Below are 18,203 nucleotides of genomic sequence, written 5' to 3'. Positions count from 1 at the left end.
GTATTGCTTGAAACATGAACATCTGCAGATGCTGCGATTGCCGCCAAAACAGAAACACTGGAGGTCTCGCAGCATCCTTAGGAGGTAATATCACCGACATTTTGGGCCGGAGCCCTACCTCAAGCTGTGAGTAAAAAATAGATAGAGGTGTCTGAATCAAAAGACTAGTGAACAGGGAAGAATGGGAGGGAGAGGAGAGCAGACCAGCAGGCAAAAGGTGTTCGTTGGATCGGATAAGAGGAGAAGAGAGATGATTGATTGAGGGAGGGGATTGTTTTGGGCTCTGTGAAAAGGAAAATGGAAGAGGGAGAGGAGACATGTGTCTTGGGTAAACTTATACCTCTCATTTTGTTCGTTTTAGATTGGTCACAGTGTTTGAGCTACTGAAAGAAAATAGACACACACACCGACCGAGAGCAGTTCAGTTTATACAAGTCTTTATTACTAAATCTAAAGCTGAATTCACACTACAATATGCAAGCCCTTCCCAATTATACTTATCAATGCCTGGACTGGTCCCAACTCCCAAAGCAAGGCAACGACTGCACACTTGTAGTAGATTGTCGGGACGTTGGAGGCAGCTTCTCCACCTCCCTCGACCGGGACATTAGCTGGACTCTAGAAGTTCTTCTTCTTGCTGAGAGATGCCACCTCTTGGAAAGTCTCAAACTTCAGCAGTGGGACCATGGCTTATAACCCAAAAGTTGTTTACCTCAGATCTTATCTCTTTGAACAAATGATTTAATTATCTTCAAGGTCTCCTGACAGTCTGCCACCAACAAAAGAAAACTGCATCTCTGGGCCTCATGGTGGAAGTTGGATAATGTCTACTGATTCATATGCATCCCTGGGCCCCATGGTGGAATTTAGGTGTGTCTACTAAATACCCTGGGCCTCATGGTGTAAATTAGATTATGTCTACTGGTTCTCAGCCTCAGAAGCAAAGGCTGCAAAAGTAAAAATCACAATTTAAATCTTTCATTACAACATGGGAAAAGATTGGTGGAAGCAGGGTTGGCGCCAGAACAGTTTCATTGCGTTGTCCTGGTCCAATCAGATGACAAGTGAGCATTAATGTGTTGGGAGGAGAGGAAGAGAACACTCATAAACTTGTTCAGCTGGGGGGGGGGGGGGTGTTGGATGCTGGGACCTACCTGTCAATGAACTTTAGCACCACCCGCCCCCTTACTGAGGCTTGACGCACGTTAGTGACGTGGCCGGGGGCAGTTGGAGAGTTGCTGGCGTGTGTTAAGCTAGACGCTAGTGGTATGGGGAGATGGTGGGGGGGCATCTGATAATGAGTGATGGGGGGTTGGGGAACAACACCTCACTTGGGGGAGGAGCTAATGGAAACCGGAGAACTGGATGTTAATGCCATCCGGTTGCAGGGGGCCTAGATGGGAGGTGAGGTGTTGTTCCTCAAATTTGTGGGTGGTCTCAGTCTGCCATAGACTGACATGTGCGCATAAGACCTAGGAACCTTTGATGCCCTGACTCATCAAGAACCGATCAATCTCTGCCTTAAATATTGATGTCCTTCCTGCAACTGGGCTTTCCCTCCCTTGGAAGCTACACGTCCTGCTGAGTTCCTGCAGCATTTCTGTTCTGTTATACGTATAAGCTTTATACTGTTGTGCCCTGTGGATGGGAGAACACAGTTTCATTGCGTTGTCCTGGTCCAATCAGATGACAAATAAACTTGTGATACTTCACTTTGCTGCATCCTGAGGCTGAGATGGAGACGTGTAATTACGTCTTTTTTCCTACTTAATGCCCTGTGAAGGGGCTTAATGGTTTCACGAGGATGATTCCGGAAATAAAAGGGTTATTATATGAGGTGCATTTAACGATTCTTGGCCTGTACTCGTTGGAATTCAGGAGAAGGGGAAGGAGATCTCATTGAAACACTTCGAATGTTGAAAGGCGTGGACAGAGTCGACGTAGAAAGGTTGTTTCCCATGGTGAGAGGGTCTAGAACAAGGGGGCACATATTCAGGAATGAAGGGTGTCCACTTAGAACAGAGAGGCGGAAGAATTTCTTCAGGGGGTGAATCTGTGGAATTTGTTGCCACAGGCAGTTGTGGAGGGCAGATCATTGGGTGTATTTAGGACAGAGATTGATAGGTACATGATGAGCCAGGGCATCAAAGGTTATGGGGAGAAAGCCGGAGAGTGAGACTGAGTGGGGAAATGGATCAGCTCATGATTGAATGGGGGGCAGACTCGATGGGCTGAATGGCCTATTTCTGCTCCTGTGTTTTATGGTGCTAGTGAGGCTGTAATATTAGTGAAAACTCATAACACTCCCTCAGGATGACAGGATGGGCAGCGCCAGGGAGATTTTCACCAAACCAAAATATTTCAGAGTTGGGAGTTATGTCAAGACCAATCACTTGTTCCTATCCTGGATGAGGGAGGGATGGGGCTGTCTCCTGAGTTCTGCCGTCGCCGACGATCGTCACCTTCACTGGTTCATCTCCACGGCTGCGTAGATGACACCTGAAACACAAGGAGCAGGATGGTGGATGCACACTCCAGGAAGGGTGCACCTGGGCTCAAAACCCCATACCTGGGGCGGGGGTGGTTTACTGGAGCAGGAGGCTCCATCAGATCCACAGGCAGGTGACAAATACCCCCTCACACCCTCCCCGTGCCAAGTGGCAGCCGGCATCCCGGGCCAACATATGGTGGATTGATGTCCGATGCACATGCCATTCAACAGGGGCCAGCCTTCCCACTGGTATCAGGGAATCCCTGAACCCAGTCCTCCCCAGCAGAGTTCTGTGGGCAGTTACACAGAACCGCAGAACTCAATGGCACACAAACGGGCCCTTCATCCCATCTAGTCTGTGCCAACTATTCTGCCTCATCCCTGCACCCAGACCCTATCCCTATCCCATGCACATATGTGTCCAAATTTCTATTAAATGTCAAAATCAAGCCTGCATTCACCACTTCATCTGGCAGCTCGTTCCACACTCCTACCCCTCTCTACAGTGGTTCTCAACCTTTTTCTTTCCACTCACATCCCACTTTAAGTATTCCCTATGCCATCGGTGCTCTGTGATTAGTAAGGGAGTGCTTAAGGTGGGATGTAGGTGGAAAGAGAAAGGTTGAAAATGCCTTTTTCAATTGTATCTCATTAACTCATTATGTGCAGGGTTTTAGAACTCCAAAGGAAATGGGCCAAGGACAATTTTTCTCAAGCAAAATATTTCAGTAACAATTGGGTCTAGAACAGTGATTCTCAACCTTCCCTTCCCACCCACATCCCACCTTAAGCAATTTCTTCCTGACAAGTGAGGAGATGTTGAGAGTCCATGATAGGGCTCTCTCCCCTCACACACCCTTCCCACGGACAATCTCCGCATCACTGATCCCCAAATGAATCCCCTCTCATAGCCATGGAGTCACATGATGAATTCAGAACTCTATTAATTGATATCTTTCTTGTAGTTAGGTGACTAAAACTGCACACAATGCTCCAAATTTGGCCTCACCGTGTCTTATATAACTTAACCATAACATCCCAGCTCCTGTACTCAATACATTGATTTATGAAAGCCAATCTGTCAAAATCTCTCTTTACAACCCTATCCACCTGTGATGCCACGTTCAGGGAATTATGTATCTATATTCCCAAATTCCTCTGTTCTACCGTACTCCTCAGTGCCCGACCATTTATCGTGTATGTCCTCTCTTAGTTTGTCCTTTCAAAATGCAGCAGCTCGCGCTTGTCTGCATTAGATGAGACCAAATGACTGACAGTTTTCTATTGGACACAAATCCAACAGCCATGAAGTCCAGTGAGGCCCAGTTTGAAGGACTGTGTTCAAATTTGGTCACCATGTTGCAGGGAAGATGTCATCAAGCTGGAAAGGGTGCAGAGAAGATCTACGAGGATGTTGTCAGGACTCGGGGGGGTCGTCTGATCTTCAGGGAGAGGTTGAGCAGGCTGGGGCATTACTCTTTGGAGTGTAGGAGGGTGTGAGGGGTTGATCTTACAGAGGGACACAGCATCATGAGGGGAAGAGTTTGAGTGAATGCAGAAAGTGCTTTGCCCAGAGTAGGGGAATCAGTAACCAGAGGGTCTACAGGAGGTTTAAGGTAGGGGGTGGGGTGGGGGGGGTTGTGGAGAGATTTAACAGGAACCCAGAGGGCTGCTGGAGAAGGGGGTTGAGGCAGGTACTATTGCAATGTTTAAAAAAAGATTGGATGGAACCATGGTTCGGATGGGTTTAGAGCAGTGGTTTTCAAAGATTTTGTTCCAATCATAATCCACTTTAAGTCATCCTTATGCCGTCAGCGATCTGTGATTAAGGGATTGTTTAATCTGGAATGTGGGTGGGAAGGGAAGCTTGAGAGTCACTTCTCGAGACCCAATTGTTATTGAAATATTTTGCTGGAGAAAAATTGTCTTTGGCCCATTTCCTTTGGAGTTTCTGAAACCATGCACATAATGAGTCAATGAGGGACGATTAAAACAGTGGATTTCAAACTTTTTCTTTCATCCACATCCCACCTTAAGCAATCCCTTACTAATCACAGAGCACCGATTGCACAGGGATTAAAGTGGAATTTGAATGGAAAGAAAAATGTTGAGAACCACTGTTATAGACGTTTATAAATTCATGAGGGGCTTAGTTAAAGGGAAGGCTCACAGTCTTTTTCCAAGCGTCAAAGATTTCAGAACTGGAAGAGTTTACGGTGAGAGGGGAGAGAATGAAGTGGAACCCAAGGGGCAACGTTGTCACTCAGAGGGTGGTCCATAGTGGGAATGAGGTTCCGGAGAAATCTGCAGCAGGGAATCATGCCCTCCAACCCAACCTGCTGCCGAAGCCTGTCCCATGTGCCTGAGTTCAGCTGAAATCCCGCTAATCCTTTCCTGTCCATGTATCTGTCTCAATGTATTTTAACTGTTACATCTACACTTGGAACATGGAACGCAGAATATTACAACACATTGCAGGCCCTTCAGCCCATGATGTTGTGCTGGCCCATATAAACTAATTCAACAATCTAACCCTTCCCAACTCACACAAAGAACCCTCTATTTTTCTTGCATCCATGAGCCCATCCAAGAGTCTTTTAAATGTCCCTTTTGTACCATCCACCACCACCACCTCTTCTAGCAAGGCATTCCAGGCACCCCTGTGCAAAACATTTATCCCTGACATCTCCCCTGAACTTCCCTCCCCTCACCTTGTACCCATGTCCTCTTGTTTTTGCTACTCTCGCCTCGGGAGAAAAGGCGCTGAATATCCACCCTATCCAGGCATCTCATAACCTTGTGGACACTTATTAAGTCTCCTCTCATCCTTCTTCATTCCAAAGGAAAAAGCCCCAGCTCTGTTAATCCTCTTGCATAAGACACATTTTCCAATCTCCTCTGCACCCGCTCCAATGCTTCCCCATCTTTCCTGTACTGAGCTGATCAGGAGTGAACACAATATTCCTCTGGCAGCTTGTTCCTCACACCCACCACCTGAAGAAGACCCCTCAGGTCACTTTTAAATCTTTCCCCAACCCCCCCACCTTAAATGTATGGGCCCCAGTTTTAGATTCTCCTGCCATGAGAAATAGAATTCAGACTATTTACCATAACCGAGCCCCTCATGGTGTTAGAAGCCTTGATAAGGGCACCCCTCAGCCTCCTACCCTCCCACATGGAAAGTTCCCAGCTGATCCAACTTCACCCTCTGAGCCCTCCAGTCCCGGTAACATGCTCAGGGATCTTATCTGCACCATTTCCAGCTTCATTATATCTTTACTCCACAGTTTCTTCCCATAGCCCCAACATTCAATCGGGAGAATAAATTTGTGGGGAGCCTCAGGTTGCCAGTTTGATGGGAGTTGGGGCCTGATACTGACAGGAGGTGGGGCCTGATACTGAGAGAAGGCAGGGCCTGATACTGACAGGAGGCGGTGTCTGTTACTGGGGGAGGTGGGACCTGATACTTGCTGGTTTTAACAGGAAATTCTGCAGAGACTGTGACTCTGGTGCCATCCATCAATGTGCTGACAAACTCAGCATATAACCATATAACCATATAACCACTTACAGCACAGAACAGGCCAGTTCGGCCCTACTAGTCCATGCCGTAGCAAATCCCCACCCTCCTAGTCCCACTGACCAGCACCCGGTCCCTACTCCTCTAGTCCCCTCCTATCCATGTAACGATCCAATCTTTCCTTAAATGTAACCAATGATCCCGCCTCGACCACGTCTGTCGGAAGCTCATTCCACATCCCCACCACCCTCTGCGTAAAGAAATTTCCCCTCATGTTCCCCTTATAATTTTCCCCCTTCAACCTTAAACCATGTCCTCTAGTTTGAATCTCCCCCTTTCTTAATTGAAAAAGCCTATCCACATTTACTCTGTCTGTCCCTTTTAAAATCTTAAACACAGTGTCCACGGGAAGCGAAGAGTAACCAATGTTTGGGGCCTGGGCCCTTCGTCAGGAATGAACAATAAGCAGGTCCCTGAATATAATTGTGGGGGGGTGGGTAAGGGGAGACAGAGAGGGAGGAAGGGAGACACTTTGGGGAGTGGAAAGGAAAGTGGATGTTTTGTCAGGTGAACATGTTCAAGAGTATCTTGAAGGATAGAGTTGACTCACCCTCTTCTGAAGCTCTGACTCCGATCTTCAGGCCACCTGGATCTGAAGGAGAATGTTAATTTAATTTATTCATTATTAATTATTTTAATTAATTGAGAGATATAGCACGGTAACAGACACTTCCAGCCCATGTACCCACGCCGCCCATGTACATCCGAATGGCCGATTTACCTACAAACCCCATGGTTCTTTGAAACAAAAATCAGAACAAAACAAATTAGGGCAGGAATCGGCCATCCGGCCCGTTGAGCGTGTTCCGCCATTCAATGAGATCACAGCTGATCTGATGATCGGCTCATATCCACATTCCTGCCTTTTCCCATATCCTTTAATTTCTTTATTATGTAAAGATCTATCCAACCCTATCTTAAATTTATTTACTGAGGTCTCCTCCACTGCTTCAATGGGAAGTGAATTCCACAGATTCACCACCTTCTGGGAAAGCAGTTCCTCCTCATCTCCGTCCTAAATCTACTCCCCTGAATCTTGAGGCTACGTCCCCTCATTCTGGGCTCCCCCAACAATGAAAGCAACTTACTTACCTCTATATTATCTATGCCTTTCATCACTGTATACATTTCGACAGCATCCTCTCTCATTCCTCTAAATTCCAGTGAGTACAGGCCCAGATATCTCAATCTCTCCTCAAAGGCTCACCCCTTCATCCCTGGAATCAACCTGCTGGACCTCCTCTGCACCGTCTCCAAAGCCAGTACATCCTTCCTCAACCAAGGAGACCGTATCTGAATGCAGTTCTCCAGATGCAGCCTCACCAGGACCTTGTCCAGTTGCACCACAACCTCCCTGCTCCTAAATTCAATCCCTCTGGCAATGAAGGTCAAAGTTCCATTTACCTTCTTGATAACCTGTTGCACCTGCAAACCCATCTTTTGCAATTCATACACAAACACTCCCAAGTCCTTCTGCACGGCAGCGTGCTGCAATCACTTGCCATTTAAATAATATTCTGATTTTCCATTTATCCTTCCAACATGGATAACTTCACATTTACCAACATTGGACTCCACCTGCTAGCCACTTGCCCACTCACTTAACCTATCGATATCTCCCTGCAGATTCTCCGTATCCTCTGTACAATTTGTGTTTCCACTCAATTCAGTGTTTTTTTTAAACTTTATTTAAAATTTTATAACATGGATAAAATAAAAATTACATTTAAAGAGATAATAAAAATAAGATAATAAAAATTAGAATACTACATCATTAAACTACACAAATTAACCCCCCCAATAATTATAACACAACATTAATCGTCTAATTTAAAATTAGTCCAACCCTCCCCCCAAAATAAAGAGTGAAGAATTAATTAACAATATTGTAAATGAAATAGAAAAAAACCCACTTACAAAAAAAAGGATGAAACTTAACAATAAAAAAAATTACTAACAACAAAAAAAATATATCAATACTAAGATAATACCCTTAAACATATATTTAAATCAAACATAATACATGTATTTAACAAATGAAATCCACTTTAAAACTAAGTTCAAATATTAAAATCATATATCAACCATATATCTGTTATACAAAAACTCATAATTAATAATACATAAATACAGAATTTCCATTAATACCAAGTTTCCTTTATAATTCATCGAGAGAACAAAAACATCCCTTAGAAAAACAATCAGGTAAACTTTTTATTCCCTTCCCCTCCCCTTATATTAAAAAAGAAAGAAAAAGTTCAAACTCTTATATAATTCTCCATATTCTTCATTTATATCATCTTCAAAATTCTCTATCGAAATTAAATTAATTTTATTAAACTCTCCTCCCTCAATGTATTTGTACTTGGTTTTCTTCTTTTTCTTATCACTCTTCCCCTCATCTTCCTCTTCATCTAATTCAACGTCCTCAATTTTTGACTTATTATCTTCTGTGACATCATCCTCTTAAAAAAGAGAGAAAAAAGAGAAAAAAAACCCCAAAAAAAGAGAGAAAAAAACCCTCCTAATTCCCTCTCAATTACAATCAGAAAACAAAAAGAGTTAAAAAAAATTATCTATTTAAAAAAAAATAAAAAAAACCTTCACTTCTTAACCCAAAAATTAAAAAGAAAAAAAAAACAAGTCGGAGGTCACGACTACCTCCTCCTGTTTAAACCGCCCAAAGCGGTAACTCCCCCAAAATATTGGGTGTGAGATAACTCTCAGGTAGCTGATGACTTCTGGAAACTAGTGCCCACCCAGTTCCCTCTCCCAACTCCCATTTCATTAAACTATCATCATTATTTAAACTATTTAAACTCTTCTCAAAAAAAAGATAAAAGATTTATTTTTTAAAATCAACGTTACCACTTCAGTCACATTGCTTCCATTTCTTTTAAAAATCTGGATCCCACCTTACATCTCTACTCTCTTTGGAGACCTTGAAGGACTACATCGTTCCTGAAACTGCATGATTGGTAGAAACTGAGCAAAGTCCATAACCCCTTTAGGATTGTCAAAGAACTTTGGCTAATTTCAATCCTAAAAAATCTTCAGTTCCGCAGGATACCTAAATGTTGCCTTATGTCTTTTTTTCCACAACCGTTCTTTCACAGAATTAAATTCACGTCGTTGAAACATAATTTCTTGACTCAAATCTTGATAGAAGAAAACAGGATTATTCTGAACCATCAAAGGAGATCTATTTTGCTGGGCATTTCTAATAGCCGTACGTAAAATTGTCTCTCTGTCACAATAGTTTAAACAACGGATCAGAACAGGTCTTAGATTCTGTCCTGAAAAAGATTTTCTTCTTAAAACTCTATGAGCATGTTCCAGTATTAAACCTTCAGGGAATTTATCCTGTCCTAACACTCGTCTTGGATCTGGTCCTTCTATGCCTTCTGGCAAACCAACAATTTTCACATTGTTCCGTCTAGATTGATTCTCCAAATAATCAAACTTTTTTGCTAAATTTTTATTTTGGATCTGCAATGTTTCAATTATTCTATTTTCATCTTGCAGTTGATCCTGTGCATCGACTAAACCTTGATCACACATTTCAAATCTTTCAATGGTTTCAAATTTAAAAGCTCCATTAAAGGCTTCCGCCATCACATTAATCTTGATAGCTAAGTGACTCAATACAGAATACATCTTATCTTCAAGATCCCTAACAAACATTTCAACAGAAGTAGATTCAGGCATAATGGGGTCTTGCTGTTCCTTAGAGACCACGAGATCTTCTGTCTCTTCCCTTAATTTAGTATCTTTTCTAGCAGTCGCCCCCAGCAATGCCAGGAGACTGAAGATCAGGATTATCTTTAAGCCAAATCTCTTTAATCATCTTCACTGAATCGATGTCTGGAAAAACCGTTGGAATTGAAGATGCATTTTGCGGCGCCACCACTGTAGCAGTCGAATGACAGCTCTTTAACTCTCCAGCTGGTGGCGCCCCAGCTGATTCAACTGTCAAAGTCTCAGTAACAGCACTCACAGTGGCCGTTGTGTGAAACACTGGCACCCGGCCAGCCCTTTGTTCCGAAAGCTGCTGAATGCGACCTTCAGAGAGCCTCACCGGCTTAAAACGGAGTTTCAATGCCGAATTCTGTACGTCTTCTTCTGGATCCATTCTACACTGAGTCCTGGCTTCTTGTAAACAAGCAGGCCCAGACAATTTCGGAAAATGTAGTTTTTTAACAGTCTGTTGATGTTTTCTTTTACCCCTTTTTTTGCATATAAACCATTAGGCACCTCTTATTATTTATAAACTTTTAAAAGAACTTTAACGGGCACTTAAAGACAAAACAATAAATCAGAGTCAGGAGAGGTCTGGAAGGCACGTCTGTTCCCTACGCCATCTTGCCACGCCCCCCACTCAATTCAGTGTTATCACCAAACAGATACATCCCTCTTTCACGTTGTTAATGTACATCATGAACAGTTGCAGGCCCAGCACCGACCTCTACGGTACCATGCTCATCACTGAATATCAACAAAATTGGAGCTCCTGGAGGAGACCCACGCAGGTCATGGAGAGAACGTATCAACTCCTCACAGAGAGCAGTGGATTGGAACAGGGTCACTGCACCGTAACAGCTTCGTACTAACCGCTACACGAACCATGACCCCCTGAAGCTGCTCCATTTATCCACTGGCTGGAATCCAAGTCACCTGGGAGGTGGCGATGAGGAACATTGAACTTACCTGCACTGTGGGCTTCAGGTGCTTGGGCTTCTCCACCACTGATCTCTAGGCTGGCGTACGTGCAGGTATCTGTAAGTCAGGCAGGGATGACTGCCGAGGTGCAGGTTGTCTGCAGACGTCCAACTCCACATACACGGAATCTCAAATGAGGGTGGAGTTGTGATGGGAGGGCGGGGTCAGATAATGACTGGAGGGCGGGGATTGATACCGACAGGAAGTGGGACTTGATACTGACGGAATGTGAGAGCTTATATTGACAGAATGTGGGGCCAGATATGAATGGGAGGTGGAGCAATGATATGGTAGGAAGGTGGGGCCTGATACTGATCGGAAGCCGTGCCTGATATTGACATGAAGATGTGCCTTATACTGACAGGAAGCTGTGCCTGATACTAGGGGCAGGCGGGGCCTGATACTGATCGGATGCTAGAGGCTTCTTCAGGTGGATTCTCCGCTAAGAATGCTCAGCGCTGGCCACCTGAAGGGACAGCTGCACCGGGATCTGCATCTGAGTGCACTCTGGCTCCTGTCCCTTGAGCTGTCAAGTTAGGATGGCTGGATGTCAGCTGAGACAGTCAGCACGGGCTATCAGCGCGGGGACATCCCCCGTGGAATGTCCCCACACTGATCGTTCTGCCCCCTGGCTGGAGAGAAGGGGGTGGAGCGGCCGGCGGGGGAGAGGGGGCTGGAGCGGCCGGCGGGGGAGAAGAGGGCCTGGGCGCCTGGTGGGGGAGAAGGAGGCTGGGGCGGCTGGCGGGGGAGAAGGAGGCTGGATCACCCAGCGGGTGGGAAGGGGGCTGGAGCGGCCGGCGGGTGAGTACAGTGCTCGAGTTGGGAACCGGTATTGTTTCGGCCAGCTCCCCTCTTCCCCTGCTCGCTGCTCCAGTCCCCTGCTCTCCCACCGGCTGCTCCAGCCCCCATCCTCCCCCATCGACCACTCCAGCCCCCGTTCTCCCCTGCTGGCTGCTCTAGCTCTGAAGTCCCCACGCTGACAGCCCAGCTCCCTTCTCCCCCACAGCTCTATCCCCGCAGTCCCCATGCTGACATCCCAGACAGCTGCCCTTTACCTGACGTCTTGTGCCGGGGAAGGGGCAGCTGGGAGAGGAGCTGTCAGGTGCTTGCGAGCTAACTGTCATCCCAAAAGCAGCCGGTTTTAGGTGGCTGCGTTCAGATGGCTGGGGAGGGCACTGTGCGGCGGCGATTATACCTCTCGGAGGAGGGTTACAAAATTCGCCTTGTAAGCGCCTCCTCCACATTCATGTGTCCTCACAATAGCTGCATATTGTCAAAATACTTGTGGCTTTACAAGCAGGACAATTGGCCAACTGAAAGTGCCTTAAGTTTCAAACTGAGGGCAGGCGAGCCTGATACTGACAGGAGGTGGTCCTGATTCTGAGGGCAAGCATGTCCAGACACTGACAGAAGCAGGGGATGATAATAATAGAGGAGGGGCATGATAATGATGGAGGCGGAGCATGATACTGACAGAGGCGGGGCCTGATACTGAAGGAGGCGTGGCCTGATATTGACAGGAGTTGGGGTCTGATACTGATGGAGGTGGGGTCTGATACTGAAGGAGGCGGGGACTGATACCGACAGGAATCGGGGTCTGATACTGATGGAGGTGGGGTCTGATACTGATGGAGGTGGGGTCTGATACTGAAGGAGGCGGGGACTGATACTGACAGGAATTGGGGTCTGATACTGATGGAAGTGGGGTCTGATACTGAGAGTAGGCCGGGCCAGAGACTGAGAGGCGGCGGGGCCAGATACTGAGAGGAGGCGGGGCCAGACACTGAGAGGAGGCGGGGTCAGATACTGAGGAGGAGGGGCCATATATTGACAGGAGGTGGGGCCAGAAACTGAGAGGAGGTGGGGCCAGATACTGAGAGGTGGGGCCAGATCCTGAGAGGAGGCGGGGTCAGATACTGAGAGGAGGTGGGGCCAGATACTGACAGGAGGTGGGGCCAGATACTGACAGAAGGTGGGGCCAGATACAGAGAGGAGGTGGGGCCAAATACTGACAGAAGGCGGGGCCAGATACTGACAGAAGGTCGGGCCAGATACAGAGAGGAGGTGGGGCCAGATACTGACAGAGGCAGGGGATGATAATGAGAGGAGGAGCATGATAATTATGGAGGCTGATCATGATACTGACGGAGATGGGACTTGATACTGATGGTGGCGGGGTCTGATACTGAGAGGGGGTGGGGCCAGAGACTGAGAGGAGGCGGGGCCAGTTACAGACAGGAGATGGGCCCAGATACAGAGAGGAGGCGGGGCCAGATACTGAGAGGAGGTGGGGCCAGATACTGAGAGGTGGTGCCAGATACTGAGAGGAGGCGGGGTCAGATACTGAGAGGAGGTGGGGCCAGTTACAGACAGGACATGGGCCCAGATACAGAGAGGAGGAGGGGCCATATATTGAAAGGAGGTGGGGCCAGAAACTGAGAGGAGGTGGGGCCAGATACTGAGAGGTGGGGCCAGATACTGAGAGGAGGCGGGGTCAGATACTGAGAGGAGGTGGGGCCAGATACTGAGAGGAGGTGGGGCCAGATACTGGCAGAAGGTGGGGCCAGATACTGAGAGGAGGTGGGGCCAAATACTGACAGAAGGCGGGGACAGATACTGATAGGAGGTGGGGCCAGATACAGAGTGGAGGTGGGGCCAGATACTGACAGAGGCAGGGGATGATAATGAGAGGAGGAGCATGATAATGATGAGGCGGAGCATGATACTGATGGAGATGGGACTTGATACTGATGGTGGCGGGGTCTGATACTGAGAGGGGGCGGGGCCAGAGACTGAGAGGAGGCGGGGCCAGATACTGAGAGGAGGTGGGGCCAGATACTGAGAGGAGGCGGGGTCAGATACTGAGAGGAGGATGGGCCATATATTGACAGGAGGGGCCAGAAACTGAGAGGAGGTGGGGCCAGATATTGACAGGAGGTGGGGCCAGATACTGAGAGGAGGCGGGGCAAGAAACTGAGAGGAGGTGGGGCCAGATACTGACAGAAGGTGGGGAAAGATACTGAGAGGAGGTGTGGCCAGTTACTGAGAGGAGGCGGGACCAGATACTGAGAGGAGGCGGGACCAGATACTGAGAGGAGGCGGGGCCAGATACTGAGAGGAGGCGTGGCCAGATTCTGACAGAGGTGGGGGTTACCTAAATCCGGGAACATGGAGATTGTTGCTGGTGGATTGGAGGGTGCCCGGGAGTAGATGACGTGTCGTTCTGTACGATCCTCAACAGTGGATGAGGCCGAGGACAGACCTGTCCATGTGGGAATGTGGACAGGATGGAAACGGCCGGGAGGTCAAGCTGGAATCTGTTGATCAGGTGACCCTGTACCAGACACGGATCTCTTGTCCAAAAAGGTGCTGGAGTTTACCTGTCTCCCTGTTGGTCATCAGGGCTTCGTAAGTCCTGTTGTTGTCTCCTGGAACACACATTAAAGAAGCAGGATGGAGATATTCAGCATATCTTGGTTGATGCGGATCCTATTGTGGGCAGGTCCTGATGGGGATGGGGCCTGGTGGGGAGTTGGTGGGGTAGGACCCGGTGGTGACAGGGCCTCTTTCTGCTGGGGTTGTAGCCTGTGTGGGTGTGTTCTGGTTAGTCTGGGACCTGGTGGCAGTTCTAGAGGCCTGCTGGAGGCCGCGGTCAAGGGACTCGTGTTAGGTCTGCTTTGTTCATGAATGAGTGAGACAAACACCAGGCTGAGTCGAAATCAGAGTTCTTTGTTCTTTATTACCGGATTGTAACACTTGCGACCAACCATGTTAGTCGGAGAATGCATTCTGCCGTTATCAGCAAAATGGTGATTTTTTATACCCTTGGATACATGCTTAGAACATCATCATATCATTACTTGTCCAATGACTAAAACTGTTGCTATCCTTTCCCTGCTAGCTTCCTGCCTCTCAATCCATCAATGTCTCTCTTATCTTGTAAGTACAAGGATGCATTTACATCTTGTTACAGCCCTGTACATTCCCATCTCATGATGTTTTACCTAACAGGAGTACAAGGACACCTCCCCTTCTTGTTACTGCCCTGTACAGGGTAACTCCCTACACATTCCCATCTCATGATGTTTTACCTTACACTCGCAATAGGCTTTGGGCTGCAGGAGACCATGATCAAGGGACTCGCACTAGGCTGTGGGCTGCTAGAGACCACGGTCAAAGGGCTCGATCCAGGCTGCGGGCTGCTGGAGACGGTTGTCAAGGGACCCGCACCAGGCTGCAGGCTGATGGAGACCACGGTCAAGGGGCTTGGTCCAGGCTGCTGGCTGCTGGAGATCACGGTCAAGGGGCTCGATCCAGGCTGCGGGCTGCTGAAGACCGCGGTCAAGGGACTCGCAACAGGCTGTGGGCAACAGGAGATCACGGTCAAGGGCTCGGTCTAGGTTGTAGGCTGCTGGAAATCACAGTCAAGGGGCATGGTCCAGGCTGTGGGTTGCTGGAGAACATGGACAAGGGGCACGTACCAGGCTGCAGGCTGCTGGATACGGTTGTCAAAGGGCTCACAGCAGGCTGCGGGCTGCTCGAGATGACGGTCAAGCGCCTCGCACCAGACTGCGGGCAAGATAGAGGTTAAGGGGCTCGTCCAGGCTGCGGGGTGCTAGAAACGGCCGTCAAGGGACTCGCACCAGGATGCGGGCTGCTGGAGACGGTGGTTAAGGATCTCACACCAGGCTGCGCGCTGCTGGAGACCATGTTCAAAGGACTCGGTCTAGGCTGCAGGCTGCTGGAGATGGTGGTCAAAGGGCTCACACCCCAGGCTGCGGCCTCCTTGAGATGGCGGTGAAGGAGCTCGGTCCAGGCTGCGGGCAGCTGGAGAACATGGTCAAGGGGCTCAGTCCAGGCTGCAGAATGCTGAAGATCACGGTCAAGGGGCTCATACCAGGCTGTGGGTTGCTAGAGACCGTGGCCAAGGGGCTCGTACAAGGCTGTGGGCTGCTGGAGAAGGCGGTCAAAGGACTCCGGCTGCTGGAGACGGCGTTCAAGGGATCGGTCCAGGCTGTGGGCTGCTGGAGAACATGGTCAAGGGGCTCGGTCCAGGCTGTGGGCTGCTGGAGACCACGATCAAGGAGCTCGCAGCAGGCTGCAGGCTGCAGTAGACCATAGTCAAGGGGCTTGCACAAAGTTGCGGTCTGCTGGAGAAGGTGGTCAAGGGTTCGGTCCAGGCTGTGGGCTGCTGGAGAACATGGTCAAGGGGCTCGGTCCAGGCTGTGGGCTGCTGGAGACCACGATCAAGGAGCTCGCAGCAGGCTGCAGGCTGCAGTAGACCATAGTCAAGGGGCTTGCACAAAGTTGCGGTCTGCTGGAGAAGGTGGTCAAGGGTTCGGTCCAGGCTGTGGGCTGCTGGAGAACATGATCAAGGGGCTCAGTCCAGGCTGCGGGCAGCTGGAGAACATGGTCAAGGGACGTAGCAGACTGTGGGCTGCTGGAGACCGCGATCAAGGGGCTTGCAGCGGGCTGTGGGCTGCAGTAGACCATGGTCAAGGGGCTTGCACAAGATTGCGGTCTGCTGGAGAAGGTGGTCAAGGGACTTGGTCCAGGCTGCGGGCTGCTGGAGACGGCGGTCAAGGGTTCGGTCCAGGCTGTGGGCTGCTGGAGAACATGATCAAGGGGCTCGGTCCAGGCTGCGGGCAGCTGGAGAACATGGTCAAGGGACTTGTAGCAGACTGTGGGCTGCTGGAGACCGCGATCAAGGGGCTTGCAGAGGGCTGTGGGCTGCAGTAAACCATGGTCAAGGGGCTTGCACCAGGTTGCAGTCTGCTGGAGAAGGTGGTCAAGGGAATCGGTACAGGCTGCGGGCTGCTGGAGAACATGATCAAGGGACTTGTAGCAGACGGTGGGCTGCTGGAGACCACAGGCTGTGGGCTGCAGGAGAACATGGTCAAGGGACTCGCACTAGGTTGCAGGCTGCTAGAGACCACAGTCAAGGGGGTCGGTCCTGGCTGCAGGCTGCTGGAGTCGGTTGTTAAGGGACTCGCACCAGGCTGTGGGCTGCTGGAGATCGCGGTCAAGGGGCTCGGTCCAGGCTGCGGGCTGTTGGAGATCGCGGTCAAGGGGCTCGGTCCAGGCTGTGGGCTGCTGGAGATCGCGGTCAAGGGGCTCGGTCCAGGCTGCGGGCTGTTGGAGATTGCGGTCAAGGGGCTCGGTCCAGGCTGCGGGCTGTTGGAGATTGCGGTCAAGGGGCTCGGTCCAGGCTGCAGGCTGCTGGAGACCGCGGTCAAGGGACTCGCAACAGGCTGTGAGCTGCTGGAGACCACTGTCAAGTGGCTCGCACCAGGCTGCGGTCTGCTGGAGACGGCGGTCAAGGGGCTCGGTCCAGGCTGCAGGCTGCTGGAGATCGCGGTCAAGGGGCTCAGTCCAGGCTGCGGGCTGCTGGAAATCATGGTCAAGGGGCTTGGTCCAGGCTGTGGGTTTCTGGAGATCATGGCCAAGGGGTTCGGACCAAGCTGCGGGCTGCTGGAGACCGCGGTCAAGGGACTTGGTCCAGGCTGCTGGAGACTGGCTTGAGTCTGGATGACGGGGAACCAGGTATCGGAACTGGGATGTGAGACTGTGCTGAGGGTGCTGAAGGATTCCCCATCGTGGTTCGGATCTTGAGCTCAAGTTCCTGATGGTTTGGACTGGACTCTGTGGCTGCGTGGGTGGCGGGAGCGCTGGAGGCGAATCCACAGACACTCGGTGACTCTGTGGGGGTGGAGGGGGGGGAGGGTCCTCTCTTTTGCTTCTCTCTCTCTGACTGGAAGAGGCACTTCAGGCAATTTCTGCCGATGGCGAATCTATCTGCCTTACAGCAGGCAAAAGGCGATTTTGTGGACCACGTCACTGTTTTTATGACATGAAAATAAATTGAATCTTGAATCCTTGAAGAAATGCAGTGACCTTGTCAAATGCCTTACTAAATTCTGTGGTTCCCCTTCCTTCCTCTCTACACCATCCACTCCCATTCTTATCTCTCGCTTTAACCTTCCCACGCTCCTGTCACTTCTCCCTCTTCCTTCCTCTCCACGTTCTATCACCCATCTTCTGTGCTGTAAGTCGTTATATGGTTATATTGGGACTAGGAGGGTGGGGATTTGCTATGGCATTGACTAGTAGGGCCGAACTGGCCTGTTCTGTGCTGTAAGTCGTTATATCTCCTGCCACCCCCCCCCCCCCCACCTCCAACTTCCTTCCCCGCTGGTATCGTGGATATCTGTGTTCAGTTCTGGTCTCCAAATTATAGAAAGGATATAGATAAGGTGGAGAGGGTGCAGAGAAGGTTTACAAGGATGTTGCCTGGCTTACAGCATCTGGATTACAGGGAGAGATTAAGGAGACTGAGACTTTATTCATTGGAATGTAGACATCTTAGAGGGGACTTGATAGATGTATTTAAAATTATGAAAGGAATAGATAGAC

At 49.3% G+C, this 18,203-nt stretch overlaps 1 protein-coding gene across 3 annotated transcripts in view; it reads right to left on the bottom strand.

The window, feature by feature from the left end:
• Positions 1-420: 420 nt before the first annotated feature.
• The window catches only part of LOC138765638 (uncharacterized), a 67,989-nt gene continuing 50,206 nt past the window's right edge, over positions 421-18,203 (bottom strand). For all 3 annotated transcript variants that reach the window (XM_069883561.1, XM_069883562.1, XM_069883563.1), the window contains 4 exons: positions 14,171-14,218; positions 10,779-10,847; positions 6,622-6,663; positions 421-2,499 (listed from right to left, as the gene is read on the bottom strand). In XM_069883561.1, coding sequence (XP_069739662.1) covers positions 2,465-2,499; positions 6,622-6,663; positions 10,779-10,847; positions 14,171-14,218 — 194 coding nt within the window. In that variant the 3' untranslated portion in view covers positions 421-2,464. The remainder of the gene's footprint in view (positions 2,500-6,621; positions 6,664-10,778; positions 10,848-14,170; positions 14,219-18,203) is intronic.

The sequence above is a fragment of the Narcine bancroftii genome, chromosome 1 (assembly GCF_036971445.1).
Source record: "Narcine bancroftii isolate sNarBan1 chromosome 1, sNarBan1.hap1, whole genome shotgun sequence".
In the NCBI taxonomy this organism is placed as follows: Eukaryota; Metazoa; Chordata; class Chondrichthyes; order Torpediniformes; family Narcinidae; genus Narcine; species Narcine bancroftii.
Note: the sequence above shows the minus strand (reverse complement) of the source record. Positions and strands in the feature narration are given on the sequence as shown.